Source organism: Monodon monoceros, unplaced genomic scaffold (genome assembly GCF_005190385.1).
Source record: "Monodon monoceros isolate NGI ecotype Baffin Bay Population unplaced genomic scaffold, NGI_Narwhal_1 Super_Scaffold_18, whole genome shotgun sequence".
Lineage (NCBI taxonomy): Eukaryota > Metazoa > Chordata > Mammalia > Artiodactyla > Monodontidae > Monodon > Monodon monoceros.
In genome coordinates, this window is record NW_021703774.1 from 21599172 (window position 1) to 21624496 (window position 25325).

A 25325-nucleotide genomic window follows, 5' to 3' on the forward strand; every position below is an offset into this window, starting at 1 on the left:
ACGGGCCCAGCCGCTCCAGCATGTGGGATCTTCCCAGACCGGGGCATGAACCCGTGTCCCTCACATCGGCAGGCGGACTATCAACCACTGCGCCACCAGGGAAGCCCCAAAATAATTTTAAATGATAACTACAAGGTTTCCAAATAGAGTCTGTAGATAATGGAGTGAACTCAGCTCTGAGTTTTTCTAAAATGGGACCCTAGATAAAGTGTTCAAGTTTTCATTTAGAAACCGTAATAAAATCCTTAATAATAAGTACTGAAAACATAACTTAAATTTACTAAACGAGATTGGAACATTAAATATAAGCAAGGAGATGGTGCAATTGCCATCAGAATGGAAAATTTGGTATAACGTCGATATTTTCACACTTGAAAGGTAAGTTTCGTGTACCACTGTGCAACTGTAAAACAACTGTAAAGTCTTTTTTGAGGTACAAAGTACTACAGTAAATAGTACAAATTATACACTACGAAGTACAACATCCCTAAAAATACCTGATCATTCTTTCAAAAATGCTACTATGCTCAACATAATATTTAAATTTAGTATAAATCTGGACACCTGGGTTCCATTTGATGAATTATCTTTTACAAGAGATACATCATGGTAATTTAGGTTGAATGATGCTGGTCTACAGATCATGAATAAAGTTACAATGAATACATGCAGTATGACTATACTTTAAAGACTAAACCAAGGATGAAATTTGCTCACTTGTACATTCCAAAGCCAAAGCTCAGAGCAGTCATCCGGGCCACAAGCAACAAGATAGTTGTCATCTGGACTCCATGCAATATAAGAAACACCGTAAGCATGTCCTTCTAAAGTTTTAAGCAGTTTTAGCAGGTGTGTATCCTAGGAGGGAAAACAAGACAACTTAGTTAACTCCAATTCCTAAAGTCCCAAGAACTTAAACAGCTGCAAAGATGAACTTTGATAATATAATTTAATCTGAGGACATTTCCACAGATTTCACCCATTTCCCCCCCAACTGAAGCTCGAACAGCTTGCTTCATAAAGACTCGTTCATGCTGCAGTAGCTGTTAAGCGTCTACTACACACAAGGGCATTGTATTCTAGATGGAAATAAAGATGACACAGACCTTGTCCTTATGAGACTTTCAAGGAAACTGAAAACAGGTATAATAGAAGCTAATCCCCTCCTTTTTAAGACAGTTTTAGTGAGCTATAACTTACCATAAAATTCACCCTTTTTAAAGTATATGATTCAGTGGCTTTTAGTATATTCACAGATTGTGCAACCATCACTACTATCTAACTTGAGAACATTTTCATCACCCCAAAAAGAACCCCCATACTCATTAGCAGTTATTCCCCATTCTCCCTCCCTCCAGCGCTGGCAACCCGACTTACTCTATGGATTTGCCTGTTCTGGACATTCCATATAAATGAAATCATACAACATCTAAGTCTTTTGTAATTGGCTTCTTTCACTTAGCATGATGTTTTCAGGGTTCATCCACGTTGTGGAATATAACAGTATTTTATGCCTTTTAGTTGCTGAATAATATTCCATTTTATGACTACACCGTATTTTGCAACATCTGGATTGTTTCTATTTTTTGGCTATTATGAATAATGTTGCTAGAACTGTGTATGGGTTTTTGTGCAGACCTGTCTTTTTCTCTTGGGTCTATATGTAGGAGTAGAATTGCTGGGTTATATGCCAATGCTGTGCTAAACATTTTGAGGAGCTGCCAAACTGTTTTCCAAGTGTTTGAACCGTTTTACATTCCCACCAGCAGAGCTATCACTTATTTAGTGCTGACCAGTAATAGCACTATCCACAAACAATATCTCATTTAAACCTCATAAATCTAAAAGGTTAAGTATTAATTCTTCTCCCCCGTATTTCAGGGAAGGAACTGAAGGTTCAGATAGGTTACAAACTTGCCTTTGTTGATACCAGGTACCACCAGGGATTTGGACCTGAGGTGCCCGACTCTGAAGCTTTACAGGATGAACTATATATAGTGCAAACACTGAAGTGGCAAGTGACAAGACTGGAAAACCTGACACCATTATTTTAGGCTAAAGTGTTAAATTTTATCCTGTGAGTGAAGAGCCACTTATGATTTTTAAGCTTGGGAATATATAATATACTTGGTTTTAGGAACAGAACTCATACAACAGTGTGGAAGATGAATCAGAACGAAGAGACACAGGATAAGGACACCCCAAATGAGCCAGCACAGCAGCCATATAGTTAAGACAAAAAAATGAGGCCCTAAACTAACATGGTCAGGACTGAAAGAGGTCAGATCAAAATATACATGGGATGTAAAACTGACATGACAGGATGAGACAAGAAATGTTCAAAGACAACCTCTAAATTTCTGTTTTAGGGGATAAGGATGGATACGGACAGTGAATAGAGGAAGCAGGAATTTGGCTAGACTAAAGACTTATGGAGACCAGTTTTGAGCCTGGGGGAAATTCCAATGGTGATGACCCACAAGCAGTTAGAAATGGGTCTGGAACTAGCCTGCTAAAACAAGACTGGGAATTTGTTTGACAAAACTCAACAGTTCACAATGTAATTACTTCTGATTCTTCTTCGGGAAGATGACAATAGGTATGGAGTATTTGATCACAGTATCATTAGGTCAAAGTGGCTTGCATAATTTAATAAGCAAGTCAAGTCTTTTGGACTAGTTCAAGATCTTCTAGGAACAAACTTTCATTCATAGTGGTGCTTTAGATCTACACAAAGATTTGCTTCTAAACTAATGACAAACAATACTACTACAGAAGTATTTAACTCAAAAACTAAATGTCCATCAACAGATGAATGGATAAAGATGTGGTACGCATAATACAATGGAATATTACTCAGCCATAAAAAGGACTGAAATTGGATCATTTGTAGAAATGTGGCTGGACCTAGAGTCTGTCATACGAAGTGAAGTAAGTCAGAAAGAGAAAAATGAATATTGTATATTAACACATATATGTGAAATCTAGAAAAATAGTACAGACGAACCTATTTCCAGGGCAGGAAGAGAGACGCGGACGTAGAGAATGGACATGTGGACACAGTGGGGAAGGAGAGGGTGGGATGAATTGGGAGATTATGTTTGACATAAATACACTACCATGTGTAGAACAGATAGCTAGCGGGAACCTGCAGTATAGCACAGGGAGCTCAGCTTGGTGCTCCGTGATGACCTAGATGGGTGGGATGGGGGGAGGGGATGTGAGAGAGGTCCAAGAGGAAGGGGATATATGTATACATATAGCTGATTCACTTCGTTGTACAGGAGAAACTAACACAACATGGCAAAGCGATTACACTCCAATAAAAAAAAAATACCAAAAACTAACTGTTTCATGCACATTAATTAAAAAATACAACGCTGTAAAACAGGGGTCCCCAACCCCCGGACCGACACCGGTCTGCAGCGTGTTAGGAACCGGGCCGCACAGCAGGAGGCGAGCAGCGGGTGAGCCAGCGAAGCTTCACCTGCCGCTCCCTGTCACTCCCCTTCGCTCCCCATTGCTTGCATCACCGCCTGAACCATCTTCCCCCCCACCGCCCCCACCCCGTGGAAAAACTGTCTTCCACGAAACCGGTCCCTGGTGCCAAAAAGGTTGGGGACCGCTGTAAAAGAAGAAGTTGAAAACAAATGAGAATATTAATATTGTATCTTCCGAAGTACAATATCTCTATAGTAAGATATTCCAAGTGGTAATACTGTGTTCATGGAACCCACTTAACTTTGCTTGGATTTTGGGCAGGGGAATGGGTAAAATTCCTTTTTGGGGGAAAGGTAAGAAAACCTGTTAAAGGAAACTAGGCATTGGAATCACATCAATTGAAATCTTAAGGTTCTCTATACATTCTTTTTTCTATCCATTAAAAGTACACACACAAAACACATATTCCAAAAGAGCACCAATTTTCTTAAGAAGTTTTTCAAATAGTATTTCACAGAATAAAATATCATGATACCAAAGTCTATGAATGTAAGCATTAACTCTGCATTTCCCAAGCTAATCTGGCCATAAAAGCCCTATTAACATCTTGCTTAAGTAGTATTCTCACAGAAACACTTTGGGAAACACTGGCATAAAAGTCTGAACTCAGTGTGCAAGATCCTCCTCGATCTGGCTGCTACTTACTTCATTAACCTCATCTCCTAGTCTACAAAATCTCTGCCCAAATGTCCAGCCACATTACCTTTCACACAAGGACCAGGTATAACTGGTTTTCACTAAATAATTATTTACTTCTCCTTCACCCAAGACTTAACTTGTCTTAACTTTCCCTTGCTTTCCAGTTCCAGTACACTATATTATCAGGAGCCCAGTGTGACTTCTATCAAAAGGCCTGGCACACAGCAGGTGCTCAATAAATACTTGCTAAACAAAAGGGACTCTTACACACTGCTGCTAGAAGAAAAAACATAATAAAAAAAGTTTTGATATTGTTGCTTTCTTTTCAGACATCTTGCAAATAACTACTGAACAAAAATGCTCCTCATAATAGTATTCAAAGGCTATGACTGGATCCCAACCTATTTTTCTAGTCATGTTTCCCATGCTTTGCCTTAGTCATCCTATTCTCTTACTTGGGGGTGGGGAGAAAGGAAGGGAAGGTCCCTCTCTTCCTTTTCCTGTCTCCACCTGTGCTATGCACAGCAAGCCTCAAATGAGGTACTCCTAACCTGTGAAGCTACTTGGTGCTTTCACAATACTTTACACATACTGTATGATTCTTATTTCAATGTATTTAATTTCCCTTTCTAAACTGTGCATTCCTTTCACAGAGGTTCTTAACCTGAGATCTAAAGGAGTCATCCAGGGATAGAAGCAGCAGTCCTTGTACTTGAAAATGCACACCTTTATTTTCACTAACCACAGACTGAAGTTCAGTATTTCCTTCAATCTTGAATGCAGGCAGTTAACAAGCAAGGTAGTATCAAGTATTATATTAGGTCATATTAGGTGACTGTTAATAATGGAAATCTCAAATATTTTCACATCATATTATAGTTGTTGCAGATATCTCAAAATATTATTTATGCTTGTCACTAATTCAAAATTCTTATAGCTATCAGATCTGCTGCTAGAATTTGTTACTTAATATGTTAATAAAAAAGCAGCATTATTACTATACTGTATCTGTACTATTTTGATAACTATATTTCAATATAATTGGGTTTCCTTTGTAATTAATATATAATATATACTTGGGCTTCCTATGTGTTTTGGTTTATGCATTTAAAAACATTATTCTGAGGAGGGGGTCCACAGGGTTCAGACTGCCAGAGGAGTACATGGTACAATAAAAGGGAAAGAATGCCTGATTTAAGGCAAAGGGTAGATCTTATTTACCTTTCTTCATTCATAGCACAGTGCAGGTACACAAGAATTGATGTATGCTCTCAAATTTGATTCTCTTCTTTTTAAAATATTGCCTTTTATGGCTCCCTTTCTCTATTTTTTCAACATAGGAGTTCAAAACTTTATTGTGGGCTAATATCATATTCTAATTCTAAATTTTAAAATAAGATTATTTATAATTTCTGATTTTAGGTGAATGACTCCTATACCAAATACATCTCCTTAACCTATTTGAAGTCATGTACTTCCTTGATTGCTCGATAAATGTTTAATTGGCTGAAAGAAATGGAAACACTTATTTCTACAAATCTGTAGGTCACCTGGTTATAAACAAAGACAAATCTAATTTTAGAGAGAACTTAGAATTTTACATCCAGAATACAATACTTTTCGTATGTATCACTGGGGGGGGGGGGGAAGAAATGGGGGGGTGTTTAACAGAGGTTCCACAAATTACAGAAGATAATGAAGGGTTTCAGAAGGCAAAATGGTAACGAGTCTTTTCTAACCTGTGACAGAATGGACATTGTATTAATCTGTAAATCAAGTATTAACAAAGATAAACTGGCAGAGACATTAAGAGCAGTAGGTTTGGAGTAAAAGTATTCCTGGGTTTAAGTCTAACTCTGCTTATAAATATAAGCTGTGAGGGCCTGGGCATTTAACTTTTATCTAGGTTTCCTCATCGGAAAACAGGAGATATTAGAATCTCACAGCGTTATTCAGAGGATAAAACTAGATAATGCACGCACAGACCAAGTACAATCCTAGCACATAACGCTCAACAATTTTGATAATATTAATCTGTATATATTACCTAAACAACATAGAAAGAGATAAGACATGACAAAGATGACAAAAAATGCTCTTGGAAAAGAATGCTACTTATATACACATACTTTAAAAATATGTACTCAATCAATTAGATTAAAAACTACTTTTTGCAATCTAAACACTCATACTGGAGTACATACCGGATCAACTTGCCATATGATAACTGTCGTATCTTTTGATCCTGTTGCTAGTTTAGTGCCATCGTTAGAGAATTTACAGAACCACACTTCATTACAATGCTCCGTAAGTATCTGCTGAGTATAACATGGGAACTGCCTCCTAAAACAAATAAGTCCACAAATAATTATTCTTTTAAAATAGATTAAGAGTAATAATAATAATGAAAAAGGTTAAACAACTGATGAAACTTCTTTGAAGACCAAAAACTTTCAAAATAAGATATGAATGCATTTGTAAATCCTAAGAATCACATTTATATTGGTTATATTGAAAAAGAAAATATTATAACATTAGTCAAGGCAATCTCAGGGGAAATCAGTAACCTAAAGTCTGCTTCAATTTACAATTTATCCTTTCCCCCCGCCCTCAAGATTAAAGAGAATTTTTGGTCTGATTAAGTCAGTTCATATAAATAAAAATTAACAGCCAGGGCTTCATGTTTGTCTGTATAAGTGGGCTGGCATCAGGCTGTTCTAGAAGAAATAATGTACATTTTCATTTATATAAAAGCAACTTGGCATAACAAACAGAACAGGCACTGTAGCCAGACAATTTTGGGTCACAAGCTTTAGTATCTTTGCCAAGTCATTTAACTCCTCTGAGTCTCAGTTCTCGCATCTATAAAATGAGATGAATATATACGTAACAAGGTTCTTAGGGTTCCTATAAGGATGAGAAACACACCTGAAGTTGCTGGAATGTAACAGCTATTCAAAAGTGATTACTAGTATTACTTTGGGGACAGCACAGGAGAAGAGCAATACATGGTAGAGGCTGTAGTGGTCAAGAGTAAAGCCTTAAGAATGGGAGCAGTAGAGTCTGAGAGACTTAGGTTCAAATCCTGGCCACTTACTAGCTGTGATTCTGGGAACTTATTTAATCTCTCTAAATCTCAACTTTTCCAGCCATAAAATAAAGACAGACAAGGGTACTTGCGTTATAGAATTCCTTTTACAAGGATGAGATAATGAATGTAAAGCATTTAGACTGAGTCTGACGCTTAGCCAGTACTTTGTAAGTTGCAGTTTTTACACATTAAGGGTAAAGAATTGTATGATTAACTTTCCTAAGTTCAAGAGGATAAAGTTATTCTAAGAATGACTATTCTCATTAAGCACTCACTTTTAAAAACCATTCTATCCTTTTCCAGTTTCTACATCAGGACTGTCCAATAGAGCTTTCTGTGATAATACCAATGTTATATAACTGTACTGTCCAATCTGATAACCCTACCTGTATGTGGCTACTGAGCACTTGAAAGGTGGCTAGCACACTTGAGGAACTTAGATTTTTGTCATTTAATTTGAATTTGAATGACTTTTCCTTTACATTTAAATGGCTACATGTAATTAATCTGTACTGTTGGGACAGTACAGATCTGTATTGTAAAAAAGTTACTTAAAACATTAATGGGTAACTTCTAAGTCTGTTTTAAAAAAATGGTCTCCTCTGTTTTTTTCCCCCAACCAATCTATAATTTAAAAACATATTCTGTCAATTCACCAGCCTGACTGGCAATATGTAAATTAAATTAACATTCTTTATCTGGCACACGTGGTAATGTATGTACCTTAGCAGTTGGCTACTTGGAGACCGCTTTAAACGTTTAGACTGTCTAACTATAAATTGCTTTAACATTAAAATATTAGTCTATATCTGAACTGAAACACAGTCAATTCCAGTTTACATTTATTAAGCACCTACTAGATGCCAAGGACTGCGCTACATGCTTTACACATAGTAGCGTTAATTCTCAAAACTACCTTGCAAGGCAAGTAATAGCCCCATTTTCAGGAGGCTCAAGGAGAGCAAGTAACTTAACAGATATCAAACTGATAAATAATTGAACTAGGATTTAAACCTATGGCTGACTCCAGGGTCAGTTTTCTTTCCAAATATCATTTTTCAAATCATATTTTTCAAGACACTGCTGGATAAAATTTCAATCAAATAAGTACTTCTAAATCAAAAATGATTTTTCCCCCTCCTATGGGTAATAGTCAATATTTATTCAGTGAGAAACACTTTATATCTAGGTATAAAATACACAATAATTCAAATGGCTAAAGTCGATCATGAATGAAGATATATCTAAAATCAGAGCAGCAAAATGTTCTTAAGGAAGGAATGATTCATAATCAAAATTACAGGGTGCAAGGCAACCAGATTATTGACAGTCAGTTGTATCTGAATGTCAAGGTGGTATTTAAATTGTCATTATTTTATTATTACTTAAATAATCTTTTAAAAAGACTAATTGACAACCCCTAGTTTATTAAAAGGCTAATTTTAGAGTATATAAAGTGATAGAGTTTACATGTCTTTGTTTTCAAGTAAATTTAAAATTTTAAGATTTGTTAAAAATATCAGTACCTTCCCAAATCAAACTGAAAAAAAAGTAGCATTTTAATCAAGCGTTTTAAACCTTAACATTTTATAAATCTTAACACTCTATAAATATTTTATGATCCTTTACTAAAAAATAATACTTATAAGCAGCTATCTGTGGAAACATTCTTCCACCGTTTGCTGGTGGAAAAAATCCCACAGAATTATTTAACAAGAAAATTCCTGTCCCTTACTGATCAAATTTCACCAAAAATATGTATGCATGAATTGTGAAAAATATAAATAATATACAATCTAATGAAATTTCTTCAGTGCTGATCAAGATAAAAAAAAGTTACAGTTCATATTTTCATAATCAATTCTTTATTCTCCAGAGATTAAAGAAGGCCGGTATTTAGATTTAAATGCTAAGATTTAATTCCGAAAATACAGTTTTCTAGTTTCAGTGCTAAAATGTAGTTTCTAAAAGGGAATAAAACAAACAATAAAAAATATCAACTTTTATTTTGAAGACGTTCAGATGAGTCAGGAACACCAGCAATTACATAAAATTTAGGTTCTATTTCCCCAGTTCAGCAATAAAGGGCACAACTCACTCTAAAGACTACATATACTGACTTAGTTAGTGCCTGACATCTATCTCCCCACTTAGTGTCTCCCCAGAGTGAAAAGTCAAGGCTGACTCCTTGGAGAAACTGGGTAGATGGAAGCCTTTCACTGAGAGAGGGAATTCAATAGGAAAAACAGACTTTGCAGGGATAAGTGAGAGGAGAGGGAAATTCTTGTTTGAGATGTTGCACTTACGGTACTTGAGTAATATCCACATTGTCGTATTAAGGTCTAAGGCTTAGGAGATAGTTCTGTAGCTCTAGCCCAGACCTAGGGGTCATTAGAATCATGTAAGTATAACCTAAACAGGAAGAGTAGGGTGAGAGAAGAAACATAGTTCTGGAACACAAACTTATTAAAGGGACAGGGAAAGAGGAGGAGCCTCTTTCCTGGAGGAGTAGCCAGGAGTAAAACCGAGTCTGGAAAAAGGAAAAGCTTCACGGCAAAGCAGTCAAATGCTATAGAAATGCTAAGATGTAGGTTGGAAAGTAGCCATTGGATTTAATAAAGATGTTGTTCTTTACCAACATTAGGAACAGTTCTGGTATTGTGTTGGCTGCGTAAACCCTAATACTACAGAAATCTGAAGGGTGAAGAAGTAGTAAGGAAGGCAACTATTTTAAGAAGTTAGCTCTACAGTGGGGGGGAGGGGGGCATGGGCAGTAATAACCAGGAAGAGCACAGAATCAAAGTTTTGTTTTGTTTTTAGAAGATTATAGGGAAGACCTTCCAATCGTCAATGGTTATTTCTGAGGAGCAAGAACTCTTTCATTCTTATGTAACACTTCAGAGTGCTTTCTATTTAGGTTTATAGGAGTTTGATCCCTGATCTGAGGGTTGGAAAAAGTCAGACTAAATACTGTCCATCATTTACTTTCACAGGTACTGGTATAGAAATTAAAACACTTAAGAAAAATGTAGGTCATGTGCTCATAACATTGCAGTTTCCAAACAGGAAGGCAAGCTCTCAGCTTACTGACACGTCTTGAACCATGAAGTCTACTATATATACCTTTCAATGTATTCCACCACCAATAAATTCATGAACCAAAAAAAATTCGGGTTCACAATCGCCTTAATTTTAACATTGATCTCAAATTCCCTAAAGGAGCTATAAAATATGAAACCAGATAGCCTTTTAATCTATTATCTCCTCCTACCTCCATTCAACTTAAACGAAAAGAGTTAAAAATTCTCTTAAGCAAATCAGAGAACAATGTTAAAGAATAACAAGGGATAAAGGAAAAAAGATCTCTAATCACTTTCTTTAAGTACACCACGTAATTATCCAATACTTTAAGATGACTAAGACTTAAGTAATTTATGGCCAATAGTTCAATTATCACTATTTTTTAAATTGCAATGGGGGAGGGTGAAGTGAGAATCCAACTACATTTGAAAGTAGTTTATGCCCAAGTAAAAGATGATCTTAAATCGTAGTGCATGTATGCACACATATATGAGTTTTATGGTTATTCAGAAATTCCTTGTTTTTCCAAAGCTCTCATACTTATACATTTTTGTTCTTCCTATGCATGTTATTTTCAGTAGTTCTCTGAGGATATTTGATAAAAGAAACTGAGCATGTGCACTGCAGCTGTTATGTCTGGTTCACCAGACCCAAATAATTTTCTTCCTGGAGTTTGAAAGATTTCACAATTTGTTTTTCAGTATCTTAAAAATTAAAGCTCTGCTGAAATTTTGGAGATCATTGTTCAAATAGTAGGGACTTTTTTACTCAAAACACTCCTAACATCGAAAGTGAAGCCCGAATTCTTCAAAGTTAAATTATGTAGATGGGTAGGTATGATAAAACCCAAACCAGAAAGTTAATACCTGTTGCTCTAAACATGTCTAGTTGAAAGGTCACTTTCAACTAAAAAGCAGAACTTTCATTATGAAAAAAGTATTTCCATGACCTTTACGAGCAGAAAATAATCTGGGCTATAGTTAAAACAGCCATAATGTCCAGGAAAAAAAAAAAATCACTAAGTGATCTCTGGCATCCAAGGATAGTAAACACTTCAATCACTTACAAATTCTTAAAAAAATGGCCAGATATAGAAAATGACCAACCAAACCCACAGGCAAATAAAGGCAAAACAGGCTTTGCAGCTTCAGTTCTCAAGGACTGGTTTCCTATATAAACATATACAAATTTCTCTTAATTGTCAACTTCAAGAGTTCTAGCTGTACTTGTGAATGCTAAAGCAAACATGAATTGTTTTATGGTGACAGGATAAAACTCTAAAAAAACATTTTAATAAAGTTCATAAGTGAGACCATAAAAGGTTAGCCTACTTTAGAATGTAAGAAGTTTTTCTCTTACCTACTACAAACATGATCTATAAGCAGAGACACAGAATCTAGATTATTATCAAGTTTCGTATTGTGATATAGGCACCGATCCCTTTGTAGTTCCACCGCCTGCCGCAGGAGAGTTTGTAAACGCCGTGGAGGAAGCATCACTGATGGTGGTAAATAGGCTTTAATAGAAGATATTTTAAAAAAGAGAAATTAAAATTAAAATTAAAAAAACAAAACAGTTTACTTTTATTTAGGACATCTGACTCATCTTCTGCTGTACCTGCCCTCACTGTAATAATACCATGCCCTTAAATAGAGCAGCTCTGGGCAATGTAACATGTAAGCTTCATGAATATCTGTCAGCACCTACAGCTAGGTTGCCACTAGAATGGAATACACTTGGGCAGGAGGGCTTTAATTTGCATGTGGATCCCCTAGAACAACAACAAAACCCAACAACAACAACAACAACTCAGCAAAAAATAAAAGGGCAGTGATGACGAAAAGAAAATCTAGAGATAACTGTGTCCCAGAGGGAGATGAAGCATCACTACAAGTATAGATTTTTCCTATACCCACTTAACGAAGAGCGGGCCAAAATGCTGGAACAAGTTCCAGGTCCCATCAAATTGCTTCTAATGCCAAGGATAGTGTGAAAATTCAGGGAATATAACTGGAGTTTTGATTATAGATACCAATCTATTCCAATCCTTCAAGGCTTACACCTCCACAACCACATGGTCTTCTGATTCTTAGGATCTCCACTCCCACCTCAACATGAAAACACAGAATATGGTATAACCAGAGTGGGAAAGAGGGTCTTTCATTATAAAGATGTGGCAAAAATGAAACCCCTACTCTAATTTGGAAGTTATATAAAATATTTGGAAGGAGGGTAAAACATTTTACCTAAAGAAATCTGTGCCTTACTGTTGAAATCAACAAAAAACAGGCATACCTCGGAGATACTGTGGGTTCAGTTCTAGACCACCGCAATAAAGGGAACATCACAACAAAGCGAGTTACAAGTATTTTTTTGGTTTCCCAGTGCATATAAAAGCTGTGTTTACACTACATTGTAGTGTGTTAAGTGTGAAACAGCATTATGTCTAAAAAAAATGTACAAGCCTTAATTAAAAAATACTTTATTGCTAAAAAATGCTAACTATCATTTGACAACTCAGGGTTGCCACAAACCTTTAATTTGTAAAAACTGCAGTTATCTGCGAAGCGCAATAAAGTGAAGAGCAATAAAACGAGGTCTCCCTCTATCTAAAACACTTGTGGCTTAAAGCTGTGGTTTACATGTTTTTTTCTCTAACCACAGCATTTCTCCCCCAAACAGAATCTTAAGCAGAGCATCACTACATAAAAGAAATGAAAGGAGACTTGCTCTGGGACCAGCATCCTGTCACTGACTCCTGAAGTTAGCTTCTTAGGCTCCATGGCGGAATTTGAAGTCTCTGGTTTAAAGGGCCTCTTACACTGACATATATACACTACCAAACGTAAAACAGATAACTAGTGGGAAGCAGCCGCATAGCACAGGGAGATCAGCTCGGTGCTTTGTGACCACCTAGAGGTGTGGGATAGGGAGGGTGGGAGGGAGACGCAAGAGAGAGGGGATATGGGGATATAAGTATACGTATAGCTGATTAACTTTGTTAAAAAGCAGAAACTAACATAACAATGTAAAGCAATTATACGCCAATTAAGGTGTTTAAAAAAAATAAAGACCTATCAAAAAAAATCCTCCTAATGGATTCCCCCTCACTCCTCTTACATAACCACTTGATAAGAGTATGTCTAGACACAAGTCTTCCTAATTGATTCGTAGTATCATTTCTAAGAGAAAATACAGAAACATCAAAAATCAAGACTCTTACTCTGAAGTTTGTCCAACAGTTTGGATCGTGAAGCTGTTCCTTTGCCTTCCCATTCCGCTTTTGCACGTAGGTCTTCTGCATGGCTACACATCAGATACCTAAAAATATGACAAGAGAAAGCACCAAATATCAAACATATATTTGGTTTTTTCTGAATTAAACATAATTGAAAAATACTGATTATACTTTGGATATCTAGTTCTTACTAAGAAATATAAATCAAGTAGAAATTTCTACAGTGGACCCAATTCATTAATACAACCTGGCACCTGAATATAACAATAATAGAATAGTAGATATTATTGTTATGCTATCTATTAACAAAATGCCTCCTTATATTTACTGTTATGTATCATTATACATATGTAGCTCTTATTGGGTGCCAGGCTCTGTTCTTAACTAAGCACTCAACTTATATTAGTTCGTTTTATGTTCATAACAATCCTATATGAAATAAACACTATTATTCTATTTTTATAAATGAGGAAACCAAGACACAGAAAGCTTAAGTAGCTGGCTTAGGGTTAAGCAGCAAAGCAGAAAATGAACCCAGGCATTGTAGCTGCAGAACTTTCTCTTAACCATATGCTAACCTAACTGCTCCTCAATAAACGAAACAAAAAAAAAACCAAAAAAAACCTTCAAAGATATTCATACTCAGTTAACTAAACAAAAACAACATACCTTCAAAAGTTTTTCATAAATGCCACTCAAGAAATGGTATAATTGGATAATCATCCTCGTGTCATCTTGTGAAAGGTACTGAGATACCAAAGCAGAATATTTGGGAACTGTTTTATTACTCACTATATGTGCCGAAGGAGGCATAAATGCTAAATTCATGGATTCTGGAGAATACATGAGGGCCCCCTGCTGGAAGTGTGACCCTGACCTGGTTCTGGCTCTTCTCAGAAGAACAGGCTTTAAAAGTAAAAGAAGTGAAAGAATTATTCAAACCTGGAGATTAGACCTGGCAAGTAACTCTCCTGCTATTTCGCCTGGTACTCTGGTCTCAGACAATCTGTTCTTCTCATTTGTAACAAGGGTATTAAGTAGGGTAGTGAGGATTAAATAAGATGGAGTATATGAAGTACTTGGTCTACTACCCGGTATATAGGTAGAGCTTGATAAATGATCATGTAAGTATCAGAAACCTCTCAGTTAACTTGAGTATCACCACCTCCTTTTCTTAACTGCATATTGCATTTAGCATATTACATTTAGCATCTAAATAATGTAATAGCCTCCTACCCAACAGCAGAACTACTCGTTCTCTTGCTGTTTACTAAATATATAGTGCCTTAGCTGATGAGAACTTACTTTTTAATATGTAAGTAATTACACTCACAAAACCCTATAAAAGTTGGACAATGCAAAAATTTGGCTTCCAAAATAACTTTTGGGGAGTTATTATCAATTTTACGAAAAACTGTTTACTTTTAGAATTTTCCAAAAGTTACCCATGGTTGCTCTGCTCCCTTTTGAAAATACACATTATACCCTAAGGTTTCAAACGCGTATCTGTTTATGGGAAGTCATGTGGTATAACTCAAAGGACACTGGACTAAGAGGAAGAAACCATGTCAATTCGACATCTTGTCATTTCTGGGCCATTTCCTTACGTGAACAATACTTGTCACAGTTAAAAGATAAAAATGCAAGGATGAGGTTTAAGTGTTTTGTTGGAAGAAGTGGGTAGAAGGTCTCACCGTTTGCTAAGATGAGGAAAACGAGAGGAGGAGCAGGTTTGTGCGGGCTGGGTGGGTGGAGGGACAATGGGAATTAAGCATTTCTGTTCTCAACACGTAACTTTGAGATACCTTTTAGACATCCAAATGGAGACTGTCAAGTAGGCTATCAGGTATATACACTGGGAGTTCAGATGAGAGGGTAAGTTTAAGAGCCACTGGCATGTAGATGGTATGTGAAGCCATAGTATAGAATGAGATCACCTAGGAAGCGTGTGTAGACAGAGAAGGGAGGGAGGTCCAAAACCAAGGGTTTGGGCACTCTAACATTTAAGGGATCGACACGAGGATAAAATGAGATTGTGTCTATGAAACGCTTAGCAAGGACCTGGTACATGACAAGTATATGCTAAAAAAAAAAAATGTCTGTATGCATCAACACTAGAAACTTTATTGCTTTTTTTTTAATAGAAGATTATGCCACAGGGCTTTTATAGAAGATCATGAAATGGCATTTCACTGTTAATACATATTTCTTCTCCCTTCACCCACTTAAGCATCTCTCTATTTCAATATGGAAAGCTTCCTAGGATGACAAAAATAGTTTGTACACACATAAGTGAAATTACCCAGACAAATATTACCCAAGAATTTAGCAATACTCACATCTTGGGAAAATATTAAAAGAAATGCAACTTTGGAATGGTAACCTTGATAAAAATAGCTCCTTCCTCAACCTGGAGCTAAGAACTGAGCTTTCTTACCCACTAAGAACATGAATGCGCTCTGTATTGTATTTCAGTGGCGTCAATTCACAGCGTAGAACTTGAAGTGCCTCCAGGACCTTGCCATCCTCCAGGTATTCCAGGTACTTCTGCTGCAGCAGCAAAAACTTCATCCTCTGACATGACAGAAAGCAGCAGTCAGGGGAAAAAAGTTGATGGAAGTTTCAGAAAATGTTTGTGCCTAAACAGAACAGTAGAAACCATTCTACTATGCCCTTTAAAAATAATTGTTATAAAGCTTTAAAAAGACTCAAAATATTTTGATTTAATAGGGTCACAGCAGATTAAATGTGACCCTATTGCTCCATTTCACATATTAATAAAAGTCTGCTTTGAACAAATAATCTCAAATTAGAAAAGATCATTAGTGACCAAGGCATCAACACAGGAGAAAATTAATTCTGCCCTCAAAACATTCACCTAGAATTTTACTTCTTGTGTGAAAAGTTAGAACTATTCCAAGTATTCTAAATTTGCTTTTTAAAAAGTCTGACTTCTATAATGGCTGTTGGGGGGTTTCATGCAACAAGTTTTAAAAAGACAGCAGAAAAACCAGTTAATGGAGGAATTACTTAAAAGCCACAATGTGAAAGAAGGACTAAGTAGACCAGAAAGCAGAACTGGAGCCACTGGGTCAAAGTTACAAAGTGTCATATTTTGGCTTATCAAAGGGAAGAAAAGGTGTCCAGCAACTGGATTAGAGGCTGGTGTGCAAAGTACTGAGTTTCCTATGACTAAAGTGGACAAGCATGAGCTTGATGGACTCACTGTCTCTAGGTGGCAATAAAGGGATGCCATCGAGGTTGAACAATCGAAGGTTGAACTCAAAGGTCTTTGTGTATTGGTAACTATCTTGATGCATTTCACTATGAAGCACAATTATTATCAACTCTTTTCCCCCAAAAGGACAAACCATTTCCAGCTTATTGTGAAGCCCTTTCACATATAGCTTTTTTCTGAAATGTGTACAGCTTTAATACTTTTAATGTTCCTTTACTCTGTTACTTTACTTTTGACTTGAAAGTGATCATCACAGTTTTAGCAGCTTTTTGCTAGACAAAAGAGCTTTTACGAATATTAAGCTTGCAATTTCTTTTAAACCTTAAACCTAATTAAAGACCACTGCTTGGAGGGACTCATTTATCAAATCTGCCACTTGTGGCACTTGAGCAAGTCAAGTGATGCAGGTAGAAAATTTAGTAGACAGGAAATGTTAGTCATACTTAGAGATTCCAAGGAACATAGAGGTAAAGATTTCAAATGCATTCAAAAGAAAACCCCAAATGACAGCCTTTTCTTCTTCATTAAGATGCTTACTTTAAGGGACATTAAAAATAAACTGCTGTCAAAAATGGTGTGGAGAAATTACTGTTTATTCACAAAATTAAGAGTATAACGAATTGCTCTGTAAGATTTTCTTTTAGGGAGTATTGGGGAGGCAGGCATAACCTACAAGCTTATAAAAATCGTTTCTAGAGAAAGTAAACCAAACAAACCCTCCCATGTAAGTTAGGCATACATTTAAATACATCTTTTACAAGATACATTGCTTATGTTTGGTAATAATCGAATCTTAAATCGATAGCTAAGGAACAAAAGAAAAAATTTCAAACTATGAGGTAAGCTCCTATAACTCTAGAAAAATTACACTTACCAAATTTTACACGTAAAGTTAGATTTACTAATGAATGTTTCGGAAATAGGTTACCAAGATGCCCTGAAAACACGTTACTGCACATGTAACCTAAAGTTAAACTCTAGATGTCAAATAAAAAAAATACTTTAAAAGTCCATCAGGTGACAAAAACCAAAAACAAAAGACTAAATAGAACAAAATCTAAAAATCAAATAGTCAAAGTTATTACGGATATTCTCACCATTTTATCTTCTGAAAAAACTTCAACTCTTTATGAAGAGTTCATATACTTCCATTTATCAATATAATGTTAAGAGTTTCACTTTACCTAGGATTTTTGAATCAAACTTGAGTATCATTTAGTTGCAGAATTTTTCTGTTTAAATGCCATTGGCAGCATGTGTATTTAATTTCTTCACTGAATTTTCTTAATAATTGGGAATCTGGGGGAAAATTCTGTCTGTTTTTATTCAGGGCAAGTCTTAACTTTGGGGGTATCAATCATTAAGTCCTATGCACACCACCTTCCCCATTCCAACGTGTGTAGGGACAGTACCCCAGTTGCTATTTCCTATTTCCCCCTTACTTTCCCATCAAGATACTACTAGAACATGTTACTCTCTTTCTATGGAGCAGAGGCAGGGCAGGAGAGAAGAGGAAGGCAGAGTAAAACTTTGAGAGAAGCCAATCTACACACATATTTCTGTATATACAGGGAATGCTATAAAAGCAGCCCAAGAACATTTCCCTATGAGTCATTTTATCCAGATTAAGACAAAGAATACCCTCAAACAGATACCAATTCCTGGTACTGTGCATGGCAACTAATAAGCTACTGGCCAAGAATAGCTAGAGATTTGGTTGAGAAACTGTTTATTCTCCTAAAAATCAGTTCAAGTATTTGACACATATGATAAAGATGGAGAAAGTAAAGCTATATTTTACTTCCCCAAATTTAAAGCACAAAAATGTAAATACAGTTTCAAGAAAATGAACATCTGTCACAAAAGACGTTAATTGTGTACTGAAAAAATTTAAAGAATCAGGCAAAACTGAAGTTTGCTGAGGTGGGGACAGGGCTTTACTATGGTTTTCTTTTTTTTTTAAAGATCATGAGCTTCTTAAATGAAGAAAAAAAGAAAACAGGTTGAGATAATAAACTCTCCTTTGTATCCTTCCCCAACTCCTAACTAGGCCTCTGTAAGAGATCATTCCTGATCTCTGATAATTTTTCAGCATCTTTGGGCCTAGCAGTAATTTTTTCTCTTTTACTATCTGATAAAAACTTGAAATTGGTAAGTGACTAGGTAGGATAGTTTGAAAGATAAGATAGTGCACGTGGTAAATCCTGCTGTTGTCCCCCATCACCCTACCCAATATTTGGATTTACTGTTTCCTCCCATATAATTATACTGAACTCAATGTGAAGCTCTGAAACTCAGAAGTTATGATACACAGGAAGTCTGGTTATCAAGGGCAGTTAGCTCCTAGCTAACTTAGCAGTGGTTATGACCAGCTCTGAGATAAGGTTATAACCAAGTTATATCAATTAAATCATGACTCAGAGGAAAGTGGAAATGAATTATATTTAAACCATGGCTTTCAAAACTCCTATTTGACTTTAAAATATACTAGTAAATTTCTGTAGATCAAGTTAATATTTGAACACTTTTGTTAAGCATGTTTCTATTCTATTAAAATAAGAATCAGACATTTTTAGACATATAAAAGTTTTGTTATTGATCTCAAATACCCACCCAAATTCCCCAGACATGGCTAAGAATATCTGAACCCAAACTAAAATATGTTGATTCATAAGCTCAGCTTCCAGAAACTCTGGAAAAAATTCTGCTATTCCTAGTATCATTTGACTAGAAACCATTTAAAAATATGGGGGTTGAAGTGGGGGAGTGGATTGGGTCAATAGAAACATTCAGGTTTAAAAAAGAAAATACAATTTTAGTCTAGACTAAGTTATCAAATGTGTCTGGGCATACAATTAAAATAATTATGTTAAACAAAAGCCAAATAGTTGTCTTCTAAGGTATTATGACAAACTTGCGCTTACATTAGATTATCTTCTGGAGATGGAGTGGGGGAGAGGAGTAAATCTAAACACAATTAGGTGAAAAAATGCTGACCTGAATCTTTAAAAGCAATTGATTCATTAATGTTTAAAGTGAGATAAAGTTGGAACCCCTTTCTGTGTATAAATACCTAAACAGTTTGATGGTGTGAGGCTCAGCCAGAGATTTAATCTTCATCTCTTATTAGATCCTAGAATGTTCTACAGACTGAACAGGCTGTACAAAGAAAGGATTCCTCTTTATTATCTACAAAGATGATTTCTAATGAGATAGTTATAATCTAAATCCAATACAGAAGTCTCAAATTACTATAAACAAATAAGAAAAAAAGTGTGTCTAATTAATAATTTTTACTGCTAAATTACAGATATAATTTGGATGAAGCTTAAAAAAGGATAATGATCCTCCAAGAAATCACACACTTATTTTAAAATAGTCCATGGGCAAGTTCTCTACTGTCACCATATAAGCAGTGTTAACTTGTCCAGTGGGAAAGGAAACCCAATTCTTATTTTGGCCTTGTAATTGTCTTTATATTAGGGTCACCTTCCATTCTGTCAGGGCTAACAATTTACGAAAAACTGCCCAATAAAAATTTACTTAGGTTTTTTTTTTTTTTTTTTTTAAACCCAAACATATGGGTTGGGGAAAATTTAATTAGTAGAAAATTTGCAATCCTTTTGAATACAGATGTTTAACTTCTGTGTTTTCATTTTAAAAATTTACCATGGAACTGATTATTCCATGAGTTACTATTGAATCAGATGCCTGATAATAAGTTAAAAATTTTAGTATTTACGGAAAAAAAAAAACCCCACAAAACACTAAAGCGTCAATTTAACTGAATCCGTATTTGTTCATATTGGTTGCTCCTTTAATTCACCTGAAGTCCATTCTCTAGGATATTTTTGTAAACAATTATATTAAGAATTTGAAAACTCTTGTAATTAAGATTTTTTTAAAAAAAACCCCAAAACTGAAACAGGAGAGTCTATTAGGTCTATACACAAAGGCAGAAAGATTAATGTTTGACCCAATTAAAAAAAAAAAAATCAAAATGTAACAGGCATTTACTAATATTTAACAAACAGCTGATTTCCCTACTTCACTTCCTATTTGCCTTCTGTCCCTCCCCCACCAGACAGGAAACTGCTTTTGACAACAAATGAATCAGCTAGAAGTTAAAAAGCCAGCAGCCAGCAGCTGATTCTTCATGGTTTCCAATCACAAGGACTTAGGAAAAACTCATCCCCTCCTCTCCCTCACCAACATCTACTGAAGAATTAAAGCCTATTAGTATAAAAGATTCATTAAGATTTATGAAAGAGGCTAACAGATTGAACTACTAAACTGATCTTGTCAGGAAATAAGGCCAGTAAGCAGAGCCCAATGGTCAAATTTGCATACTAAACCTCCACCAGAGCGATATCTATTATACAAACTTGGACACTGTCAATTCACACAACTGGAATGCAAGAATGGAAAATGGTGAGCACACCAATGGAGCTGGTTTGAATTAACTACAATTCCCAAAGATTTGTTTTAAAAAAAAGATAATGAATGTGTCAGCTACTTAAGGCTATATGGATATATATACACCCAAACGTGTTTTCTTTACCAGCACATTCAGTATTTTAAATAATAAAAGTATAATTTATTCCTGATTCTATAAATATTAAACTCCTATTAATAGTATCAAAAGCATAAAGATCTTTCAACATAATTTAGCAAAAGCTTAATTTATAAACTCAAAGGTTCAAAGGACACATTTACTAAACATTTTAAAAATATAAAACTCAAACTATGAAACATCAACACTCATCCTAGTTTACAAGTTTAATTATTTGAAAGTTAAGGCCTTATCTTTTATAAGAGGCAGAAGCCTAGAGTTATCAATAACCTACTAAAATAAGCATAAATGTGAAACTAAGAACAAAAGTGTATTTACCACAATTATTCCCAACAACGTTTGAGAGATTTCAAGTGCGCCTCTTACCACAATAGCATGAGGAGAATGCACTAAAGGCTTTAGTTCATTCAGGTCATTTTCTGCCTGCAAAAATTGGTATAAGAGAAAAACAGAAATGTCACAAAATGCACATCAAATATACAATTTTAGCAGCAGTTACACAGCTCTATATGCCCTACTTTACCTTATCCCAGTCTCCTTCCATGACATGATTTCGGAATTTGGTAGCAGAAGGATGTTCTAAACGACATCCTGACTCTTGCATGAGGAGATCAACAGTCTGGCTGCAGGAGAGATACAGTGTAAAAAAGACCTGACCAACTTTAGGGTTTACTCTTCCAAATAAACTACTGTCTATGAAAACAGTTGCAAAAGTTCTTAAGCTAACCTCATGATGAAGGAAAAAGAAATAAATAGCTTTGATGTGCTTGGCTAAACAAACTTGATTTTTAAACTGCCACCTAGGTTTACATCTAGTCAAGTCAAAAACGTTCTTGAAACCAGAATCAAAATAAATTCTTCCTCCTTTTCCATTTAATGCCTTTAATGAAGTATAAAATTTCTAAAAATGTGTTCTAACCAACAGGTTAAAAAAAGCGAAAAACCATGATCTATATACTAACCACGTTACTACATTTGGAAAGATAAAAACTGTTAGTTACATACAAGGTGATGGAGATGACCTGTATTAGGTTAAGAGCCTTACATCCAGATATTATGTTTGCAAAGAAATTCTAATAGGTCAATCTTTAAAACTGAAATAAATCCAGCATCAAAAAATCATTCGCTTTCTCTCTATACTAAAAATAGAAAATTTACTATGGTGTAGGTTCCAAACAGTCACGAGTTATTTCCTCCTGCTGCTGTCAGCTTGCTTCTTGTCTCAGTAATATGTTCTGTTAGCATTTAGGAAATGCTTTTCCTTAGGGAACAAAGTGAAATCTTCCTTCGATATATTTCTTTCAGAGCTTAAACGATTCACCACATGTGGTTTCTTCCATCAGATATTTTGATATCTAAGAATCTTTATCAGTCTTACATATTTGCTTATGTTTCAATGCTTTCTTATTCAGCTCCATTTATTTTTCAGCAAAAAACAGTGCAATAATCTGCCTGAGAATCAAAATACTTATGTCACTTTTAAAAAGTGCTCTTTTCTCCCTCTCCCCATAACAAATCTATAAATCCAAAATATACTAAGAGCTTATTTTAATCTATGCTTTGAAGCTGAAAACTGTTGCATGTTGTTCTCTAGTCTTAATTCTCTCTGGTTCTGCTTCATCCTCCATCAAGCTCCACGGCACTCCCACCAATCCTACTTTCCACCACCCCTGGTTTTCCTTTGTGTGTATACAAAACGGGGGTTTGGGGCCAAGGTCATCCACCTTCACCCTACTTTAGGTACACAAGGTCATCTAAATTGTATTTGAAAATAAATGATTCACCAGATCAGATGTCCCTTTTTCAGAGGCAGTAGCCTTCTTGGTATTACAGTGAGATTTCAGACAAGTTAGTGGCAGGCCTCTTGTACACACAAGGGCCTTTAAATGACATCAACATGGTAACTTACTCCATTATTCCCATCAGATTTATTCAGCAGCCTCCTTCCAAATTATCCCAGCCCCTCAGTTCCCATAAACACTTGTAAGTGATTGTCTTTCCTGATTGGTAGTTTGCCTGGGTTGTCTGTCATGGCTGGGGGCGGGGGGGAGGTGTCCCACAAAGATGCCTCTGAGGTACCCTTGAAAAACAAATCCTCCAAGGTTCATTATTTCCACCAGCTCTAATCCACCCTTCCCCCAACACACACACAGACACACTCCCGCATCTGTCTTTATTGACAGACAATTACGCTCTGAAGGTGTACGGGGAGGGGTGAATCTTTTGGTTTCTACGCCCCCTGCCCAACCCCCAACCACACAATTTGTCAGACTGATTGATTTCCCCTTATTTCCCTGCAGGTGGGCTCCTCCTCCCCGGTCAGCCTGTCTGAGCTGCGTCCTCCTGTGTCCTGGGCCCAGCAGTAATTCTCCCTTTGCCTGAGCTCTTTCCAGCCACCCCCCGCCCTCCCGCTTCCGTCCCTCGGTCTGTCCACACCAGCTGCCTGGAAGGGATACTTACTTGAGCCCTAAGCCATTCAAGTGCTGTCCTATTAGCCTAATGACATCCTCATCTGACTGGGAGAGCCGCTTCTTCTTCTTGAGGCTGCTGCCCAGTTCTGGGGTGGCCAAGGAAGAGGAGGCGGCGGTGGTGGCGGAGGCAGCTGCAACGGTGGCGGAGGCTGCGGCGGCGGCCCCGCCGGGGACCCCGTTATTGACATTCAGGCTGTTGCTATTGTTGCTGGCGGCGGAGGGGGCGGAAGGCAGGAGCCCATTGGCGTGGGCCAGGTCCCCCGCGGACGACGACGACGAGGGGGACGACTCCCCGTTCTGGGCCGACAGGCAGGCGAGTTCCTGGGTCTGTCCCTGGCCCCCGCCGCCCCCTCCTCCTCCTCCTCCTCCTCCGCCGCCGCCTCCTCCTCCTCCTCCTCCTGCCCCGTTGGCCTGCATGATGCTGCCGCTGACCAGGCTGTGGCCGCTACTTCGGTGGGGGACGGCAGCGGCGGCGGAAGGGGCAGCCGGGGGGAGTCCCACCACTACCACCACGGAGGAGGAGGAGGAGGACGACGACGACGAGGACGAGGACGACGAGGACGGAGGGGAGAGGCCTGCTCTGCCTGCCGAAGCCCCGGGCTCTCCTGCTCCCTCCGCCGCCGAGGCTCGGGGTTTCTTCCGCGGGGGCGGGGAGGCTCCGCCGGTGTCCGAGTCGGAGGAGGAGGAAGCGGAGGCCAGAGTTTCCTCGCCGAGAGAGGCCGTGGTGGGAAGCCGGTGGGGCGAGGCGGGGGAGGGGAGGCGGGGGCCGGGGAGAGGGTCGGGGTGAGGGGGGGGACGGGGAGGGGTCAGGGTAAGGGGTGAGAAAAGGGGGAGGAGGGAGGGAGGGAGAGGAGGAGGGGAGAAGAGGATCGGATAGGCCATTCCCCCCCTTTCCCGGAGGCAGATCGGGCTGTGCGCGGGGTCGGGCCGGGGGGCGCCGCGGGGCGGCTGCGGGGGCGTGGGGCCCGCCGCTGGGCTGAGCCCCGGCGGTGGCGGCGGCGGCGGCGGGCGGCAGCGGAGGCAGCTGCCGCCTCTGTCCTCGGGTCCGCTCCGCTCTGCTCCCTGGTGTGTTGATTCTTCCCCCAGCTGCTGCCTAATGGAGTCCAGGCGCTCGCGTCACAGGAAATGCCTATACTGCCCTCCTCACTCACTTCCGGTGGCAGGTATGGAACCTATAGGGGGCCTGTCACCCGGCACGTGCGCCGGGGGCCGGCTGGGCGCGAGGGGAGGGAGGCCGGCGGGCCGGCTGGGGCTGACCCCGACCCCGACCCGACCCGAGCCGATCCACCCTGGAGCTCGGGCCTGGCCGGCTAGGTCTCGCCCCCAGCGCCCTGGCTGGGCTGCGTCGGCGAGAAGTAAGTTTGTTCCGTCCCTCCGAAGCCGGGCGTGCACAGGAGGGCGGCGATCGCGTGCGCGAGTGTGTGCGTGTGGACCCCAGGGTGACCTAGAAACGCCAGGCGTGCGGAGGGACTGCAGATTTCCATCCCCGGCCG

General features: G+C 38.1%; 1 protein-coding gene across 2 annotated transcripts in view; it reads right to left on the minus strand.

Moving 5' to 3' along the window:
- Positions 1–24585, minus strand: part of WDR26 (WD repeat domain 26) — a 43161-nt gene extending 18576 nt beyond the window's left edge. Inside the window, exons 1-8 of one of the 2 annotated variants that reach the window (XM_029228606.1) lie at positions 23822–24585; positions 21885–21984; positions 21680–21784; positions 15988–16124; positions 13536–13633; positions 11672–11828; positions 6345–6483; positions 718–858 (exon numbers count right to left, since the gene is read on the minus strand). In XM_029228606.1, the coding sequence (XP_029084439.1) occupies positions 718–858; positions 6345–6483; positions 11672–11828; positions 13536–13633; positions 15988–16124; positions 21680–21784; positions 21885–21984; positions 23822–24249 (1305 nt within the window). In that variant the 5' untranslated portion in view covers positions 24250–24585. The remainder of the gene's footprint in view (positions 1–717; positions 859–6344; positions 6484–11671; positions 11829–13535; positions 13634–15987; positions 16125–21679; positions 21785–21884; positions 21985–23821) is intronic. The other variant, XM_029228605.1, reaches the window with a different exon arrangement.
- Between the last annotated feature and the right edge of the window lie 740 nt (positions 24586–25325).